The sequence below is a fragment of the Drosophila ficusphila genome, unplaced genomic scaffold (assembly GCF_018152265.1).
Source record: "Drosophila ficusphila isolate 14025-0441.05 unplaced genomic scaffold, ASM1815226v1 contig_791, whole genome shotgun sequence".
Lineage (NCBI taxonomy): Eukaryota > Metazoa > Arthropoda > Insecta > Diptera > Drosophilidae > Drosophila > Drosophila ficusphila.
The window spans coordinates 4012734-4029761 of record NW_025064737.1 but is presented as its reverse complement, the minus strand read 5'-3'; the positions used below and the strand labels follow the sequence as shown (position 1 = coordinate 4029761).

The 17028-nt window shown below is 42.8% G+C and overlaps 2 protein-coding genes across 3 annotated transcripts; one reads left to right on the top strand and one right to left on the bottom strand.

The window, feature by feature from the left end:
• The first annotated feature begins 203 nt into the window (after window positions 1–203).
• Window positions 204–7892, top strand: LOC108098601 (beta-mannosidase). The gene is made up of 9 exons (XM_017201663.1): window positions 204–636; window positions 1251–1385; window positions 2268–2781; window positions 2841–2937; window positions 3014–3302; window positions 4527–5006; window positions 5062–5483; window positions 7087–7467; window positions 7528–7892. The coding sequence occupies exons 1-9, from the start codon at window positions 483–485 to the stop codon at window positions 7789–7791; spliced, it is 2736 nt and encodes a 911-aa protein (XP_017057152.1). The 5' UTR covers window positions 204–482; the 3' UTR covers window positions 7792–7892.
• Window positions 7807–15671, bottom strand: LOC108098602. 2 transcript variants are annotated; one of them, XM_017201664.2, is made up of 2 exons: window positions 15320–15671; window positions 7807–9109 (listed from the first exon to the last, which is right to left on the bottom strand). In XM_017201664.2, exon 2 carries the CDS (start codon window positions 9089–9091, stop codon window positions 7922–7924), a length of 1170 nt encoding a protein of 389 aa, XP_017057153.1. In that variant the 5' UTR covers window positions 9092–9109; window positions 15320–15671; the 3' UTR covers window positions 7807–7921. The 2 variants fall into 2 exon arrangements, with proteins under 2 accessions (XP_017057153.1, XP_017057154.1); XM_017201665.2 differs by lacking the exon at window positions 15320–15671 and adding an exon at window positions 12468–12924.
• Window positions 15672–17028: the final 1357 nt, after the last annotated feature.

Here is a 17028-nt window from a genome sequence, read left to right as displayed (position 1 = left end):
GAATAGCTCTTTGAAGAGCAGCCTTTGAGAAACAGCTGATGTGCTCAGAAGAGCATGACATTGAAGTTTATTTCATTATCAAGGCGTTCTCCTCTCTCGGCGGCTCTCGCACTCTCTCACTTAGCGCTTCAACAATTCCAAATCTTCGTGCATGTCCATATATAAACACTCAGTTGCAATTTTAAACCAGCGCAACTTGCGATAGACTCCCAAGTTTCGTTCGTGTGTTTGGATTATTTTTGCACTGAACGCTAACGGACTCAAACCGAACGATTCGGCAGCCGACGAGAGCACCTTATACTTATTCTACCATGCTCCAACAATTCCAATCTTCGTGCATTCGCGGTTTGTGAGTCGGTGGCACAACTCCTCGCTTCGATTGGCGCTATATGCGTACACATACAATTCTGATTTAGCTCGCTAAGGGGGAGACAGTCATCTCTAAAATAGTCCCACGGAATCAGGCGACCTTTTATTGCTAGATGAAGGGCCGGTATGGATGCGGACTCACCGGAGGCGGCTCCACCGGCGTTTTTTTGACCGGACTTCTCTTCACTTTTCTTGTTTTCGGCGCCCACAGTGATAAGGTGGAGGTAATAGAGCTGGACAATTGGACGATAACTAATCAAAATGGCTGTAAGTACAACTACTATAAAGCTGCTCTCAAGAGAGTTTTTGGCTTCACAGTGCAAAATATTAATAACATAAATATATACACTTCCCGAGGGTTTTATAATATTCAACTAGAGTCAAATGTTTCAAACTCAAAAAAGTGGATGTTCATACATATGTAGCTTTGAACACAAAGCTAGGCGTTACAGCTCATCTTATATGTATCTCGGGATACAAGTAGTATTCAACCAACCTCAAGTAAAAATAAAAGAAAATATAAATAATTTGTAAAGTAATTTATAGCTTCTTGCTACTGCATGCTACTCAAAATATAGAAATATTTATGACTCCTGAAATAGACTATAAACGATCAAATACGAATTCAAGTCGCTAGCAAGATAGCAGAGTCATGATTTACATTACAGGGTACTTTTAGAAACCGAAGATCAATTTTCAGTTACTTTCTTACACGTTAAAATTGTTGGGCAGTGTAATCTTAAACAACAATTGATATTGTGCGAGATAAGCTAAACTGGACGGGTTGTTTAGCAAACAATAAATGAACTTATGAGTATCGGAAGAGTGAGTTTCGGCAGTAAATTGTGATGGTCTTCATTTATACGTGCCTTTCTTCACAGCCCTGACTATTGCTAACCAATCAACGCCCTCGGGAATATACAGCGCCTTCGGATCCCAACTTCTGGACTCCTACAACGACGTTGCACTGCGTTATCTGGGATATGACAACTGGACTTACTCGAATGTCTTCCAGTGTAAGTTACTCAAATACCAATTGGCTCACCATAATTAACCAACTTTACACTGAATAAAGGTTCCCAAATAGATTTGCGAAACCCAATTTATATACTAAGTTAACAATTCTTGTATACAGCTGAATGTATTTTCCTTTATGTCTGTATAAAATGTATAGAAAAATAATAACAGGAAACTAGTAGGCTCTCGGCTGCTTACCCATCACTATAATCTACACACTTTAACCCAATTCGTCACTCTTAAAATACCATTTTAAAAACAGCCTCTCCTGCGTATTAATTACTAGATTCTGCACTCTCAAAAATGTTTAGCTACATATTCTCGGCTGGATATTTTAATTATAGGTTCTCCAGATAGTATACAGATCAAAAAGTACAGTGTGCCCTTTTTCTACACGTTATAAAAAAAAAAATAAAAATATTATATTTCAAATTGGTTGCCTTTAAACATTTTTCTTCTATTTTTTATGATTTTTTGAAAATGACTAATTAAATTATTTTTGAAAAATTCTTTTTGCAGTTACTATTATTTTTGTTTAAAGAAACTTTTTGCATCCAAAAATTTTAGTTTTCAAGACGAGGGAAAAAGTTTAAAAAAGTAGATTTTCACAAAAATTCGCCCTTTTCAATAAATATCGAATGAGTTAAGAAAAGTATGGTATCATTCAAACGGCATTTAAATTACCTTTCCATTGATACCAAAAGTTAAACGAAGCAAGCTCAAGTTTCGAGTATATTTCACTTTTATTTTGTAAAAATACTTTTGACCACCATTGTATGTCCTTAAATTAAACAAAAGACCTTGTTTGGCAGACTTTATTATAATATCTAATGTCTAGCTTTCTTGTTATACCTCTATCTTCCCTTTCGAACACTTCACAGTCGACGTCCACCACTACAGCCGGGGCCACATCAACCTGACCTTCCACGGCATTGACACCGTGGCGGAAATACGGCTCAACCACCAGCTGCTGGGAAGAACGGACAACATGTTTGTGCGCTACTCCTTCGACGTGAGCAACCTGCTGCAAAAAGAGAACCTACTGGAGGTCGAGATCCAATCCCCCATAGTGGCTGCGCTGGCGAGGGCCAACGTGTTGATCAATGGGAATAGAAGCGTGCCTCCGGAATGCCCCAATGAACGCTACCACGGCGTCTGCCACATGAACATGTTGCGTAAGATGCAAGCGAGCTTCTCCTGGGACTGGGGTCCCGCAGCTCCCTCCGCTGGAATCTGGAAGAACGTTGCCCTGGAGATCTATGAGGTGGCCCTCCTGCGCGACGTGGACGTGGATGTCAGCCTCATCAATGGCACTCACTGGAACATGCACATACGCTGCTACCTGGATGCGGTGGCCGGCCAAGACTTCAACGGAAGAATTGTTCTGTACGCTGTGTAGGTGACTTTGGTTCAATTGACCTAAACACTCTGTTCATGTACCTTTCGAGTTGCAGTGAGCTATTGGACCATCCGGTGGTCGTGGACGAATACGCATCGAAAACAATCAGCCACTTGGCACCAGTAATTGAGTTCGATCAGGCCGTGCCAATTGTGAGTACCGCCTGCTAATTTGCTGGCTCGATATGCTACATCTGTTCAAGGGCATCTGCTTTGCATCGCTTCGCAGGAGAAAGTCGTGACCTGGTGGCCCAATGGCTACGGCGAGCAGAAACTTTACCCGCTTCACTTCACCTTAAAGGCCTGGCTAGGACCCAATGAGCCAGAGGTTCGGTCCAAGACCAAGTCACACAAGTCGCTCCGAGTTGGCTTTCGCACGCTACAACTGATCGAGGTTCCCGCTGCAGATGGAATGGGAAACACCTTTTTTTTCCGTGTCAATGGAGTGGACATGTTCATGAAGGGGAGCAACTACATCCCCTCCCACATCCTGCCCGAAATGCAATCGAACGATCAGAGTGAGTCCATGTAAAATTACATTATAAATAGCCAGTACATAATAGGCATTTATAAACAAATCAGTTAACAAACAAAATCAGTAAAAACAAGAAAGAAAGCTAGCTTCGGCAAGCCGAAGCTTATATACCCTTGCAGTCATCAAATACGTCGAACAAAATGCATAAAGGCTAACAACATCGAAGCTTTGACAATTTTTCTATTAATTTTCCATATTTTCGACTATTGATCATATAGCAGCTATATGATATAGTTGTTCGATTTTGATGAAATTTAATTCGTAATTCAGGAGTCGTTAAAAAACTTTATATTCCAAAAATCATGCTTATCTGATGAAAAACAACGATGTTGTTAATTCAAAATTCAAGAGTCGTTAGAAATCAAAAATCAAGATTGTCTGCTGAATAACTAGGATTTTATAATTTTATTTCCGTTATTTCTATATAGATTTCTCGATCTTTCCTATGGCAGCTATATGATAACGTTGTTGGATGGTAATGAAATTTTTTCTCGACTCAAGGGTTATTAAAAAGCTGCATATTTTGAAAATCATGCTCGTGGAATGAAAAACAACAACGTTATAATTTTTTTCCCATTATTTCTATATATATTTTTCGATCTTTAGTATGGAAACCTATATGATAGAATTACGATTTTGATAAAATTTAATCCAAAATTCAATAGTGGTAGAAAACGCCATCTAGAAGAAATCAAGTCGATCTGATCATAAACAACGGCGTTAGAATTTTTAATTCAATCTCTTGTATGGGAGCTATCCGTGCAATAACTACACAATTTTTGGAGCAGTTTCAGCAAGATAGCTTTAAAAATGAGAGACTAACTTTTGACTAAAATTATAATACCCTTTTGCTCTGCAAGGGTATATAAATAAAAAGTTGTCAGCTTAAAACTGCATTGTTTCATATATAAATTTTGTTCAATTTGATACACATTGTATCAACCCAACTTTCTGTCCTACCATGAATTTAATTTTACCAATTTTGTTATTGTATAATATTTTTTTTTGGTTTTTTGTTTTGAGGGATTTTTATCAAAATGATGCATGAAATATTGGTTTTGGGGCACATAATAATTTGGGGTATAATGTGTATACGCATCTGCAGAGTAGGAAAGAGGACTTTATCAACGAATGTCCGAAGTTGTATCTTTAATTTAGAATTCACAAAATCATTTAGACTCCTTCTGCTTTTATTGGTCGTGTACAGTTGGGCACCTGCTAAGATCAGCAAAGGAAGCGCACATGAACATGCTGCGGGTCTGGGGAGGCGGTGTTTACGAGTCGGACTACTTCTACCAGCTCGCCGACAGCCTGGGCCTTCTGATCTGGCAGGACATGATGTTCGCATGCGCCATGTACCCGGTCGGCGACGAATTCTTGTCATCAGTGCGCGAAGAGGTTCGGCAGAATGCCAAGCGGCTGTCGCACCACCCCAGCGTGGCCATCTTTGTGACCAACAACGAAAACGAAGCTGCCTTGGTGCAGAACTGGTACGGCACTGCTGCTGATAAGGATCGATTTGAGGGCGAGTACCGGGAGCTCTACCTGGCCAATGTCATACACGAGCTGAAGCTAGTGTCGCACAAGTCTCGACCCCAGCCCCTGGTTTCCTCGCCCTCCAATGGCAAGGCCAGTGAGCAGGACAACTACATTTCTGCCAACCCGCAGGACAACTACAACGGCGATGGTAAGAAGTGTGAAAGTCTTCAAAAGTCCAACTCTCAAGCAGATCTCTCTTTCAGTGCATTTCTACGACTACTTTAAGGACGGATGGGATCCGGAGACTTATCCACGGCCCCGATTTGTCAGTGAGTATGGATTTCAAAGCTTTCCCGGTGCCTATGCTTGGCAGCGCAGCAAGAACGAAGACGACGACCTTGTTTCCCTGATCGACCACCGCCAGCATCATCCGCTGGGAAATATTCCCGTAATCACCCTGGTGGAGAAACACCTACCGCTCCCCTTGCCAGAGGATGAGAACTACGCCATCGCTCTGGTGTACTTCAGCCAGGTCGCCCAGGCCATGGCCACCAAGGTCGAAACAGAACTGTACAGAAGCCTTCGGGACACTCCACACCACACCATGGGCGCCCTTTACTGGCAGCTGAACGACGTCTGGGTGGCCCCCTCCTGGTCCGGCATTGATTTCTACGGCAACTGGAAGGTGAGCTTCAGGTGTACTTATAGCTGGGTGTGATGTCAGGCATAGCCTACACGAGCCTGAATTTATTTATTTAGAAATTTTCAAGACATTTGTTGAGTATTCAATTTAATGCAAATTAGTTCAAAATAATATACTTAAGGGGCACAACTAGTGTGACGGCCTAAAAAAAAAAGGTGATTTTTGGGAATTTGTATTAAAAAACTGCTTTATCAAATATTTCAAAATTTTCAGAATATGTTTATACATACATTTTTTACAAATATTCAGTGAAAATTTTAAAGAAAAAAATTAAATATTTTTTAAGTTAGAGTCCATCTCCAACGGCGGTAAAAAAAGTCCTTAACTGCTGCAGTGATTTAGGCCTTTTCCGTAGATGATACTAAAAAAAAAAATTCTCGATAAACTAGATAATATTGTCTATACAAAAATTGACAGTATGGCGGCGTTAAAAAAAAATCGAATTTTACCCAAAATTTTGGTCGTTTTTGGGCTGCCAAAATTCGATTTTTGATCAGATCAAAAAATCATTGTACGGAGAACTATATACATAGAACAAGCAAAAAAAAATTGATAGTGATCGGATCATTAGTTTTTGAGTAATCACTGCAGCAAATTCGGAAAATGCTGTTTCAAGAAAAACGCGTTGAAAGTTAAAATGATCGTATTCACTGTTATACGAGCGGCTGCTCTTAAAAATGCTATAACTCAAAAACTATTTGAGATATCGTTTTGAAATTTTAATATGTTATTTTTAAAGGTGTAGTCTACCGAAATATGAAAGAAAAAAAGAGATTTTTTGAAATGTCACACTAGTTGTGCCCCTTAAGGCAGGTGGGGGAAAAATAGATTTTTTCAGATCAAAATTTGAATAATTACTAGAGTTACAGGCCTTTATAAGGAGCTGTGCCGAGCACCGGTCTTTTGAAGCCAAAACTTAAAAGGCGTTTTTCTGAAAACCACATATTTCGACCTTACGAAATTGATTGAAGGCGTTGGGATAAACCAATCGTTCTCAATTTTTTTTTATATGTTCCTCATAGTTTTTCTAATAAATTAAGTACGATCAGCCAAAAATGTTGAAAATTTATTATTTAAAAAAAAATAAGTGGAAAAAAACGCGAAAATCGTAATTTTTTCTGAAGCTCATAACTTTTGCAATTTAAATTTTTTTCCTGTATGAGTTTAAATTAATGATAATACGGTACACATTAATAATCCCTTCGGTTTTGGTGTTTCCGATTAGGAAACCGACATACCGCCACCGAGGGACTTTGTATCTTTAACCGTTTTCTCAAAAAACATTTCTAAAAAAGTGAATTTTTTCTGGTCCACAAGGAGAGAACCTGCCTTAATATAAAAATATGTTGCCAAAAACAGCTAGTACTTTTTACTTTGAGGTAAAAAGGAGAAGCCAGCTTACGAATTGTGTGAATAACTATTTAAATAACTAATATACAGATACTTTATAGGAATAATGTGGAGCAGTCAAGCCGATCTAGCTTTGTCCATTGCTGTATTATTTCCAAAGGTCCTGTTATAAGTTATATATTTCTTCTTCTTTTTATTGATTTATTAACTTTCTAACTTTTTAACCCCTTTCCAGCTGCTGCACTACTGGGCTCGTGACTTTTTGGCGCCTATTGCCATTGTAGCCCTCTACGAAAGGTCCACGGACTCGCTGAACATCTCGCTCATCTGTGATCACCTAAAGGTAGACACGAAGGAGCTGAATGTCGTGGCCAACATTTACCTGTGGTCTCAGTTGCTGCCGCGCCAATCGACCTCCTGGGCAGTCACCCTGCACCCCAACGGGGTGCAGTACGACAAGGTGATCCCCCTCAGCGAACTGCTGCAAGGACAGTTTACTAAAACCAACTCGTTTCTGGAACTCCTGTTGTGCCGCGGCCAGGAGGTCATCTCCAGGACCAACTACTTCCCCAGCCCCATTTCCGCGGCAGTTGGCATTGAGGACCCCGATCTGGAGGTGAGTAATCCCCCTGCAACGGAACGGAACTCATTGCCTAACATTCTCTTCCCCCCCCAGTATGAGATTGCCTCCCGCAGTTGCCTGAACACCACCGACGGCTTTCGCAACAGCTTCAGCATTAGCATCCAGGTGAAGCGGCCAGCTGTATTTGTGTACCTGGAGCTGCTGAAGCCTTACCGCTACACCCTGTCCGAGAACGGATTCATGCAGACAGCGCCAGTGCACGTAGTATTCCTGACGTTCGACGCGCCTTCCTGCTTCCGGCTCCTGCTTCGCAAGTCGGATATCCGGGTGCTCACCGTCAACGAATTCATGAGATAGACCAGAGACCAGGAAGAGTTCCTTGACAACTTTAATTCAACGTTTATAAATAGCTTAACAATGGACTGGTCAATAAATAGCAACAACCGCTGAGCACCCAACACCCTCGTCGTGATCCCAGATCGTCGTCCTATCGGTCGAAACTGGGCATCTGGGCCCGCGGCGGCGTGTAGCCCTCTGGGTATGGCACCAACTGGTTGTTCAGGACGCGGGCGTTGCGCCAGGTCTTCACCTTGTCCTCGGCGCTGTCCGGCACCCGAACGCCTTCAATCAGCGTCACGGCGGGTCCGTCCACCACGCTGTGGGTGCTCTGCCCGATGGGGTTGTGGTGCGGGCGCGGGCTGCCCGTCTGTCCTGGCCGCCGGGTGAGGGTGGCCGAGGGCGTGGCGACTCCCGCACTGGCGGTCACCACGACGGAGTGCGGCATGTAGGTCACGTACTTGGACTTCTGCGGCAGGACGTTGTAGTTGTAGTTGTGCTTGGTAATGAGGTTCTGGGGCCGGTGTCCCTGGGTGCTTCCGCTTCCGGCGTAGGCCCGAGTATCCCGGTCAGCCACGAAATACGCTTGCACGTCGGAGGCGGCGAGCTCCATATCCCTGGGAAAGCTGACCGAGGAACCCTGCGGCCCCAGGCGCTGCCCCCGCGGCAGGACCTCCACGGAGTCGGCCAGTCCGAGGGGCTGCCACTGACGGTCCGTTGCCGACGAGAAGTTCCTGCGCGGAATGGGCTGCGTCGGAAGCTGGGCGTAAGAGGGCTGCCAGGAGACGTCCGCGGCGAGCTGGCGGCCGCCGCGACGAGACTCTATTGGGACCGCCTGGAGCTCCGCCGCCTTGCTCTGCGCCTTGGCCAGCTGCAGCTGGATGAGCTTCGCCTGGCGCTGCTCCGCCTCCGCCTTGCGCTGCCGATAGGCCCCCAGCTCCTGAGCCAGCGCGCTCTGCTTCAGCAACGCTGGGCTGTGCTCAAAGGTCAGCTGTCGTCCAGAGACCTTGCCCGCGGTCCGCGGGACCACCGGCCTCTTGACGTCGGTGCTGCGCACAAAGAAGGAGCCAGCCGCCTCCTCGGCGCGGGCCTTGCGGCTGTTCTTGCCGACCAGGATCTCCACGTCCTCGCCCTTACTGGACTTGACGTTCACCACCCGCACCTTCGCAGGGTCCAGGTTGCGGCCAAAGCGAAGCTCTGTCCGGATGAGGGCTGGTTTTCCAGTAACGCTTTGGCTTTGGCTCGATAGGGAGTGACATCCTGCCAAAAAGGCTACGAGAACAACTACGGCGGGCCATCCCAAACAGCATGACATTGACATTGTCTCGTGGGTTGTGCGCTGTGAAATGGAGTAGATTTCGATATTTAGTTATGTTTTAATGTTTCTTCTTTTATAAACACATCACACACTTGCCATTAAAACTAAATCCTATAATCGACTAGATCATTTTCTCATCCCTTTGAAAAGATTTTGTACAGATTTTCGTTTCAAATAGATTAAAAGAGTTCAAGTAAACTTACTTAAAACGTTTTTGACCCTTCTTGTTTAGCTCTATCGCAGTTTGAAAAAAAAAAAAAATATAGGATATGATAAAAAATAACGGTGTGAGAATTTTTTTCAACATCTCCTATGGGAGCTATCCGATATAGTCGCCCGATCCGGCCCGTTCCGTACGTTTTTCTTTCTTGTTTTTCACAACGTTTTATATAGGTTCTTTAGTAATAAATAAAATGTTGAAATTTATGGTTAGGCTAGCAAACAAATCTGTCATCCAAATATTTGGTAAAAACAAGACATTTGGTTAATTTTCAGCCATATATCTGAAAAACCTAAGGCTATACATCGCCTGCTGATGTCGATCAAGCATAAAACACAAATGGGGACGAGTGTTTAATTTATGAAAGAAATTATAACACGTTTGGAAAAGTATACAAATATATGATAGTTAATTTACTCAATTTGACACACCCCAACATGCGATTTGGACCAAACAACTAGTGCTGCTTAGTTTCGTATATTGTATTCGAAATTATAAAAAAAAAAAACAAAAATTTGCATAGTTACTTTCGTAAAAATAAATCATGCATGGACTGCACGTAAAAGTCAGTAAAACATATCGTGGTTTCAGTCATGTCTTTAATAATAACTCGTTTGGATTGATTTCCTAATATTCTTATGTTGACTCCTTTGAGCTAACAGATAGCTATGTACTGCAAGCTTCTGGATTCATTTTGAGGTAGTGTTATAAGGATTTTGTATCTTTTAGGAGAGTTTTTTAATCTCTTTACGAAAAGCAAAGACGGATCGACGGTTCCGGCACACTCAAGCAGTTTATGTGATTTCCTCATGCCAAAGCGCCAAACGAAAGTTGCAGTTATAATTGGTGTTTCGCTTTCTGAGCCCAACGCACCCAGCACAAGCACGCAAACGCAGTTAAAACTGCAGCGGAGCAACACTTTGGCTGCCTGCGAAAAGCCTAATTAGGAGGGAAATGCGGGAAATCCGAGGAGGTGTCGAACGAGATCACGTCTGCATGCCGGCGAAGAACCCGTTTCCCACCAAGGCGGTCGGGCATGCAGCATGCTCATTAGATAATCATCTGAAGAAGCAAACAAACTGCACGTTATAAATCTGTTTTTTCAATTGCTACCCACATTGTGAGTAAAACACCTTAAACCAAATAAACCTTATTTGGTCGAAATTCTACATGGATTCTACTTAAATCTGTTTGAGTTCCATCCATATATGTATGTAAAATTTTCCAAATATGTAACTGTTTCACTGAAATGTACAATATAACATTACATGTAAATATTATATTACATTCGTCAAACTGTTTATGACGACCAGTGTTGCCCGCTGCAGTGCTGATCGAGAATAACTTAAGCTGCTTTCTGTGAGCGGTCAATGAAACGATTAGCCGATGATTAGCCAATTTTTGAGATCGGGCGCTGGCAAAGATATTACGCATACGCCGCGGCCGCGCTGCCAACAAGCCAATAAGCCACTAATGAAGGCAAATTGGCCGACAAAAAGCAAAAAGAAACAATTAAGTAAATTGTAAATTGCATTTCCAATGTAATGCGCGCCAGAGTTCGCGACCGCGTCTATTATTGGGATTGCGACCGGGACTGACAATGGAGCTGGAGCTCTGGGTGGCTCAGCTAACCGAGAGGCTGCTCGTCGACCCAAATCGCTCTGCTCTGCTCGGCAACACTTTCACTTTCAACTCGACGCGGCCGAGTGCACCAAGTGGGGTCTCTTTGCGCCGACTCCGCCGAAGCGTTTCTGCAGCTTTGTCTCTGCTCACCTCCAGAAGGCATTGGACTCTATTCGGAAGCTGTCACCGATCAAGAGTTGCGATTTCCCATTGGCTCCTGCCAGCAACTGCCCCTTCTTCTTCCCTACTAAAATAACTTGACAGCAAAGTGAGATTACCTCTTTTCGTTTTTTACGCACTTATTGAAAGACTTTGGTTAGCCCACCTGAACACAGAAAATGTTAAAATTGAGTGTTTGGAAACAGAAAATGCTCGAAGCTTAATTTGATGACCCCATTCGAAAGTGTCAAAAGTGTTTTTTGATGCTGTTTTGTTTAAGTGCATAAAGATTACATTGTGCCAGAATACAATTAAGAAAAAACACCTCTTACCCAGGTAATATGGAAACATATTTACTAACTTTTGCTATTGTACTTTCAATCCTAATCGGAAGTTATAAATAAGTTTCCATTAGTATTGGTAACACAACCTAATATATATATTGCCATACGTAAAGATAATAAGTAAAGATTTTTGTAAAAGAACTAGCCTATTGTACCAGAATTTTTTTAGAAAATTATTTAGAGCCAAAGTTTCAAATACAAGTTATGCTAAGTTAAGTTATAATTTTTCCAACGCAGTAATATATACATATATAAATATAACATTTTTGATCAGCCCATTGATAATACTCAGTCGACTCTTCAAGCCTGAACAAAATGAACTTCAATCTTTAGCGCACACATAAACACTAACGATTGACTGAAACCCGTCAGAGCTATACTTTCAACTTGAACTGGTCAAAAAAAGACACTTTATGTGGGCTTCGTTATCATAATCACTTAACCCTCTACCGCATACAAAGCCATATATGGCTTCTCACTTTCAATAATTTTTTTTGCAATAAAACGGTACATATACTAGTTCGTTTGTTATTACTAAATCTCTCTCAACTATTTTATGTAAGATGTCTATACTCAGAACTTCTTTGTGATGCCTTATATCAAGTTTCGATCAGTTTTGTGCTCGCGCCTCAAGCAGACGAACGAAAGTGAATTACGGTGAAACTAAAATAAAAATTACTACACTAAAAATCAGTTTTATCACTGAAAAGTATTTTTTTTCTAAGAGAATATAAAGTTTTCGTTCATAAAAAATAGAATTTGACTATAGGTGAGCATCACATATACTATTCTATGCAAAAAACTGTGGACGCCATATATGGCTTTGTATGCATTCAGCTTATTCCATAGTTTGCCATATATGGCTCCATATGCAGTAACGCGTGCATGTTTATATTCTATGTACATATGCATTCTTAGCATATTAGCTTAACAATTTCACTTGTTTTCTTTTAGAAATGAATGCACAATGTAGAAATCAACTCTCCTAAGGCAGTTGATGTTTACAATAAGTATATGGGTGGCGTTGACTTACTGGATTCTTTATAGAATTCAATTGCGCTCAAGAATATGTGCGTAGTGAATTCATGGATTCTATGGCGTCGTAAGTCAGATCAATATATGCCACTCTTCGATTTCAAGCTTTTTATAGCTGAGCACCTGTGCAAGGCAGGAAAAGTAAAGAAGCGCGGACGACCTGCGATGACTCCAACTTCATCCCCGTGTACAAGTAGGGAAGGTACTCCTACTATCAGCAAAAGACGAAAGCACCAGGAAATTCCATTGAATTCTGTTCGGGAGGACCATATTGGCCATTTTCCCACCTGGAAAAAGCAAAGGCAACTCTGCAAAAATGATTGCTCTTTCCGCTCATACACCTTTTGTGAGAAATGCAATGTATTTCTATGCTACAACGACAAAAGAAACTGTTTCACCAACTTTCACATGAATTAATGTATACATGCATACAGAGCCATATATGGCAAACTATGGAATAAGCTGAATGCATACAAAGCCATATATGGCCCCATATCCCCCCACCCCAAACTATGCCACCCCCCACAAAAAAAGTCCAAAAATATATTATTTTGGCCTTAATAAACACATAATTACATTCAAAAAATTTTTTCCCTTATTATTTCTATGCTCATGCAGTAGAGGGTTAAATAATTTAAAACCCTTGGTGATAATAAATGTAAAAAGTTATAATATTTAAAGGACGAAATCATTTCGGCCATTTTTCCAAGGCTTCTCCAGTTCATTCAATTTGAATGAATTATTTCATAATTTGAAAAAAAAAAAAACTATAAAGTATATATGATTATCAATAACAAAAGCTATTTTCTACCCAGTATCTATGATTTTTTCTATGGTTTCCCGTGTTTTTTAAGTAAAAAAAGTTACAAATCTAATTTTGCAGGTGATTATGCTCACAAACCACGATGCTCCATATTTTAGTGGACTTAGTTTGAGAGAACTGCACTGCAGCAGTTTCTTAAATCTGGCCTAACGCTGGCGGGTTAAAGACTTTAGTTTGGGTTCTTCCTCGCTCGCCGCCAACTGCACGCTCCAACGTCTCGACGGAATTGGAGTCTTGGTCAGCGGCGTTGCGTGTTTTTCGGTCACTCTCGGCCGTTGGGGATTACATCACAGACGCGAGCCGAGATTTGGGGCGATGAGTGAGCGGCGGAAGCGCGCCAGACATTTATCTCGGCCATAACCCTTGTTATGGTCATAAGCGGCGCATAACAGCGGCCGAGCGGTTCGGGCTCGAGTGTTGAAATGCAGCCTGCAATTATAATTCGCTGTGAATCGTCGGAAATCAGAGCCGGCAAGCTGGCCGTGCACGTGCACCGAGCCCCGACGCTCTGGGAATCCTCCGGTTCGCATTTCTGCGTCGTTTGCATGCAAATCAGGGCGCGACAGGCGGCGCACATCTAATGATGGATTTCTGCCCGATGTGCCTGGCCCACTCCGTCCTCCCCGCTCCTAGGGAGCACAGAATATTTGGCCGGCGAACGCAACTCTCTCCCCGAAACGCCGGGGGAGGGGGAAGGGGAAAGCCCCGACTGGCGCTCTAATAGCTTCTTTGGGCCCATGTCAGGTGTCAATCAAGCCGAGCTTGATCCGCAACGGCTCATGCATTGTGAAGCGATCAGACATCAAAAGCAGCGACCACGCCTACGACTGTCGCCGCCCCAGCCAAGTGGGCTCGAATTGAAGGGGTCGGTGGCATTGGTACACGGAAAAAATACCAAAACAATCGATTAACCGATTTTAAGTCCGTTAAAAATTGTAACTATCGAAATACAGTATCAAAATGATCTTGAACCAAACCCAAACAGGTAAAAAAAAGAGAAATGAGTGGACTGCATATGAATGGTGCGACTAACAACTATGTTTACCTTAATCGAACGCAATTTAAGATTGACAGATTTGGGTTTCAGAAATGCCCCCTGACTAAACACACGTTTAATGTTACCTAGAATCGGAATTTTCAATTTTCAATTTTTCTTCAATCCCCAATTTCTTTCTGTGGAGTCTGCCAAAGCCGGCAATTGAACGGTCGCCAGCTCTGCTTATTGTTATCGACGACTGCGACCGCGACCGCTTCTGTGGCTACCAGATGGTGCAGCGCTGTCGCGAAATGCAAATGCAGAGGCGAGTGCGGTTAACGAAGCTGGCGCTGCCGCGACTCGTAATATTCACTTTTACTTTTTATGATTAACATTTCCCACCCAAAAGTGAGAAACTTAACATGATTTTCGTCCGTCGTTCACTTATCCACATTCGTACTTTCTGCGCAGACTCTGGGCAATGAAACGACAACGAATGGAATCCCAGGGATCGTAAACTTCGCAGATGGCACACTCGCTCAGGTGCCCAGCCCAGCCCAGCGCTCAAATTATGTTTTCTGACTTATTCAGCATCTTTTAATTACACGTGTTAGTCACCCAGCCCGGCCGTCGCCCTCCATCCCGCTCTCCAGCGACCCGGTGTCGCAATTGAAAGTGAAACTCTTCTTACTTTCAGCTCCGAGTCAAAGGTGGTGGGCCCACCGCCTTCCCCCCGAAGTCTTCCGGGGCCCACGCACGAGCTGAAGTGTGAAATGCTGTCATCGTCTGGATGAGTGCGCAACTCAAGTGCCGAGACTCTCGAGCTCGCTGGTAGCATTTGGGGTAGGTCGGGCTGTCGCGACGGAAGCTGGTCCAAACCGACCAGAAAAGTCTGCCAACAGTCCCGCAAAACCCCCGGCTCTTTGGGCTTCCCGGAAATATTTCATATTCAATATTTTCCCTGCGTTTTGATCGACAGCCTTGCATCGCAACGATTGACGGCACTTTCCTCGGGGGACAGTACGCATACGCAGCGTGGTACACAACTTACTTTTCTCTTCTGGGAAGTCCGATGTGACCAACAGGGGCTGCCGCTGACACTCCGCTTCTTCAGCTGCACAGGACAAAGTTTTCGATGATCGGGTATGGGTACGGCCTTGGGTTTTTCCGCAAGCGGTGGCGACTTGAATGTGCGACAGATCGCAGCGCGAACCGAAATACGACTGACGGCGGATGAAAAACTCTTGCTTGCAAGTAAAAAAGCAGCGAGCTGGAAAACAGCAGAAAAAAAGTAAAAATTATTATGTATACATATGTTTAGAGGCCGACGCCGCAGCGGAGCAGCCAAGCTGCCGAGCAGCGGAGCAGCGAAGGTAAATTCAACGATGCCAACGATGCCAGCATTAACGAACGCAGCCAGCAATACTTAACCAGCACAGCACTCGTCTCAGTCGATAGCTAGCGAAGCCAGATTCACGGCGAACGGAGCCGGCCGATCCCGCCCAATCGGGCCCAGAGACACCAGAGTCGAGCGGGGCCAAAGCCATCCCCAAGCCAGCCCCAGCCGAAATTGCTCTCGAAAACAGCCGCATTAACTGAGACTGAGACTGCGACCGAGGCGGTAAACAAAGCTGAAGCACGCCAAAAAAGAGTCAGCCGAAATGAGCAGGCAATTGCGCAATTGCGTCGCTGCCAGCGAGCTGGCGGCATCAGTTGGTTACACCAACATCTTGTAGCTATCGATTCACCATGGGATCGGTTGGCAACTTAAAAGCGAAACCGCCTTCTCCGTTGCTTTTCGGACCCGTGTTTTGCGGCCAAGGGGAGGGTGTTTGACAAAGAATAGCTTCCCACCTTTTACTGACAGTTGCCAGTTTGTCCCGCCGCTCTCAGTTGGAATTGATTTACACTAGTTTGATTTACATGAGCTTTATCAACCAATTTTCCAATACAATTTTCCATTTCTTACTGATTTTGGTTGCTTAACTGGCGATTTCCCAACAGTTGAACGGCCTGCCAATTTTGTCCAGCCAAACAGCCAGATGTCCCATGGTGCAACGACGTGCAGCTGCGGAGCTCCCATCTTTTGTATGTACACGCTTTGTCTTAATCTTGCTTTTGTATTTTTGGCGATCTCCAAGGGGTTTAACCTAAACGTCTTGTCACTCCAACTAGACATCTTCACTGTCGTTTGTTGATACGCGGAATTCCATGGGCGCAGCCAGTTCTGACTTGCCAAATGCTTTTCGGGAGTCAAAATGGCACAGTGTTGAGTTGAAAACATCACAATATTTAAATTTATTATTTATATATTGTTATTTTTCGTTTTAAACCCAGTTTTTAACTAAAACGTCACCTTTTACAGAATTATGTTTGAAGTGTAATATCAAAATTAATAAATGTATCGTTGTTTTGTAACCAAAAAAAAAAGAGCATAAAATTGCTATTTTTTAACAGTAGCTGCCACAGAAAACTTTTAAAGAAATAAAAAGGAAAATTAACAGAGCTTTGTTGTTTTTGTTACTTTTAGACCAATCATAGGACAAATGTTTGTCAGAAGTGGAACTGAATTACTTTTTAAATGATTTTAATTTTAATCTTTTAAGAAAACATTTAAATACATATTTAAATCATTTTGTTCTTTTATAAATCCAAAAACAAATATATGTATGTGCACTTAAAATAATTTTTTAAAGCGTCTTGTGTTTGTTTCATCGTAGCATAAACACAAAACAAATACAAGATATTCGTCAGAAGTAA

Coding starts and splice junctions, on each gene's coding strand:
- LOC108098601 (XM_017201663.1), top strand. CDS start 483: ATGAAGGGCCGGTATGGATGCGGACTCACCGGAGGCGGCTCCACCGGC. Junction 2,782..2,840: donor AGAATTGTTCTGTACGCTGT/GTAGGTGACTTT, acceptor TTCGAGTTGCAG/TGAGCTATTGGACCATCCGG. Junction 5,007..5,061: donor GGACAACTACAACGGCGATG/GTAAGAAGTGTG, acceptor TCTCTCTTTCAG/TGCATTTCTACGACTACTTT.
- LOC108098602 (XM_017201664.2), bottom strand. CDS start 9,091: ATGTCAATGTCATGCTGTTTGGGATGGCCCGCCGTAGTTGTTCTCGTA.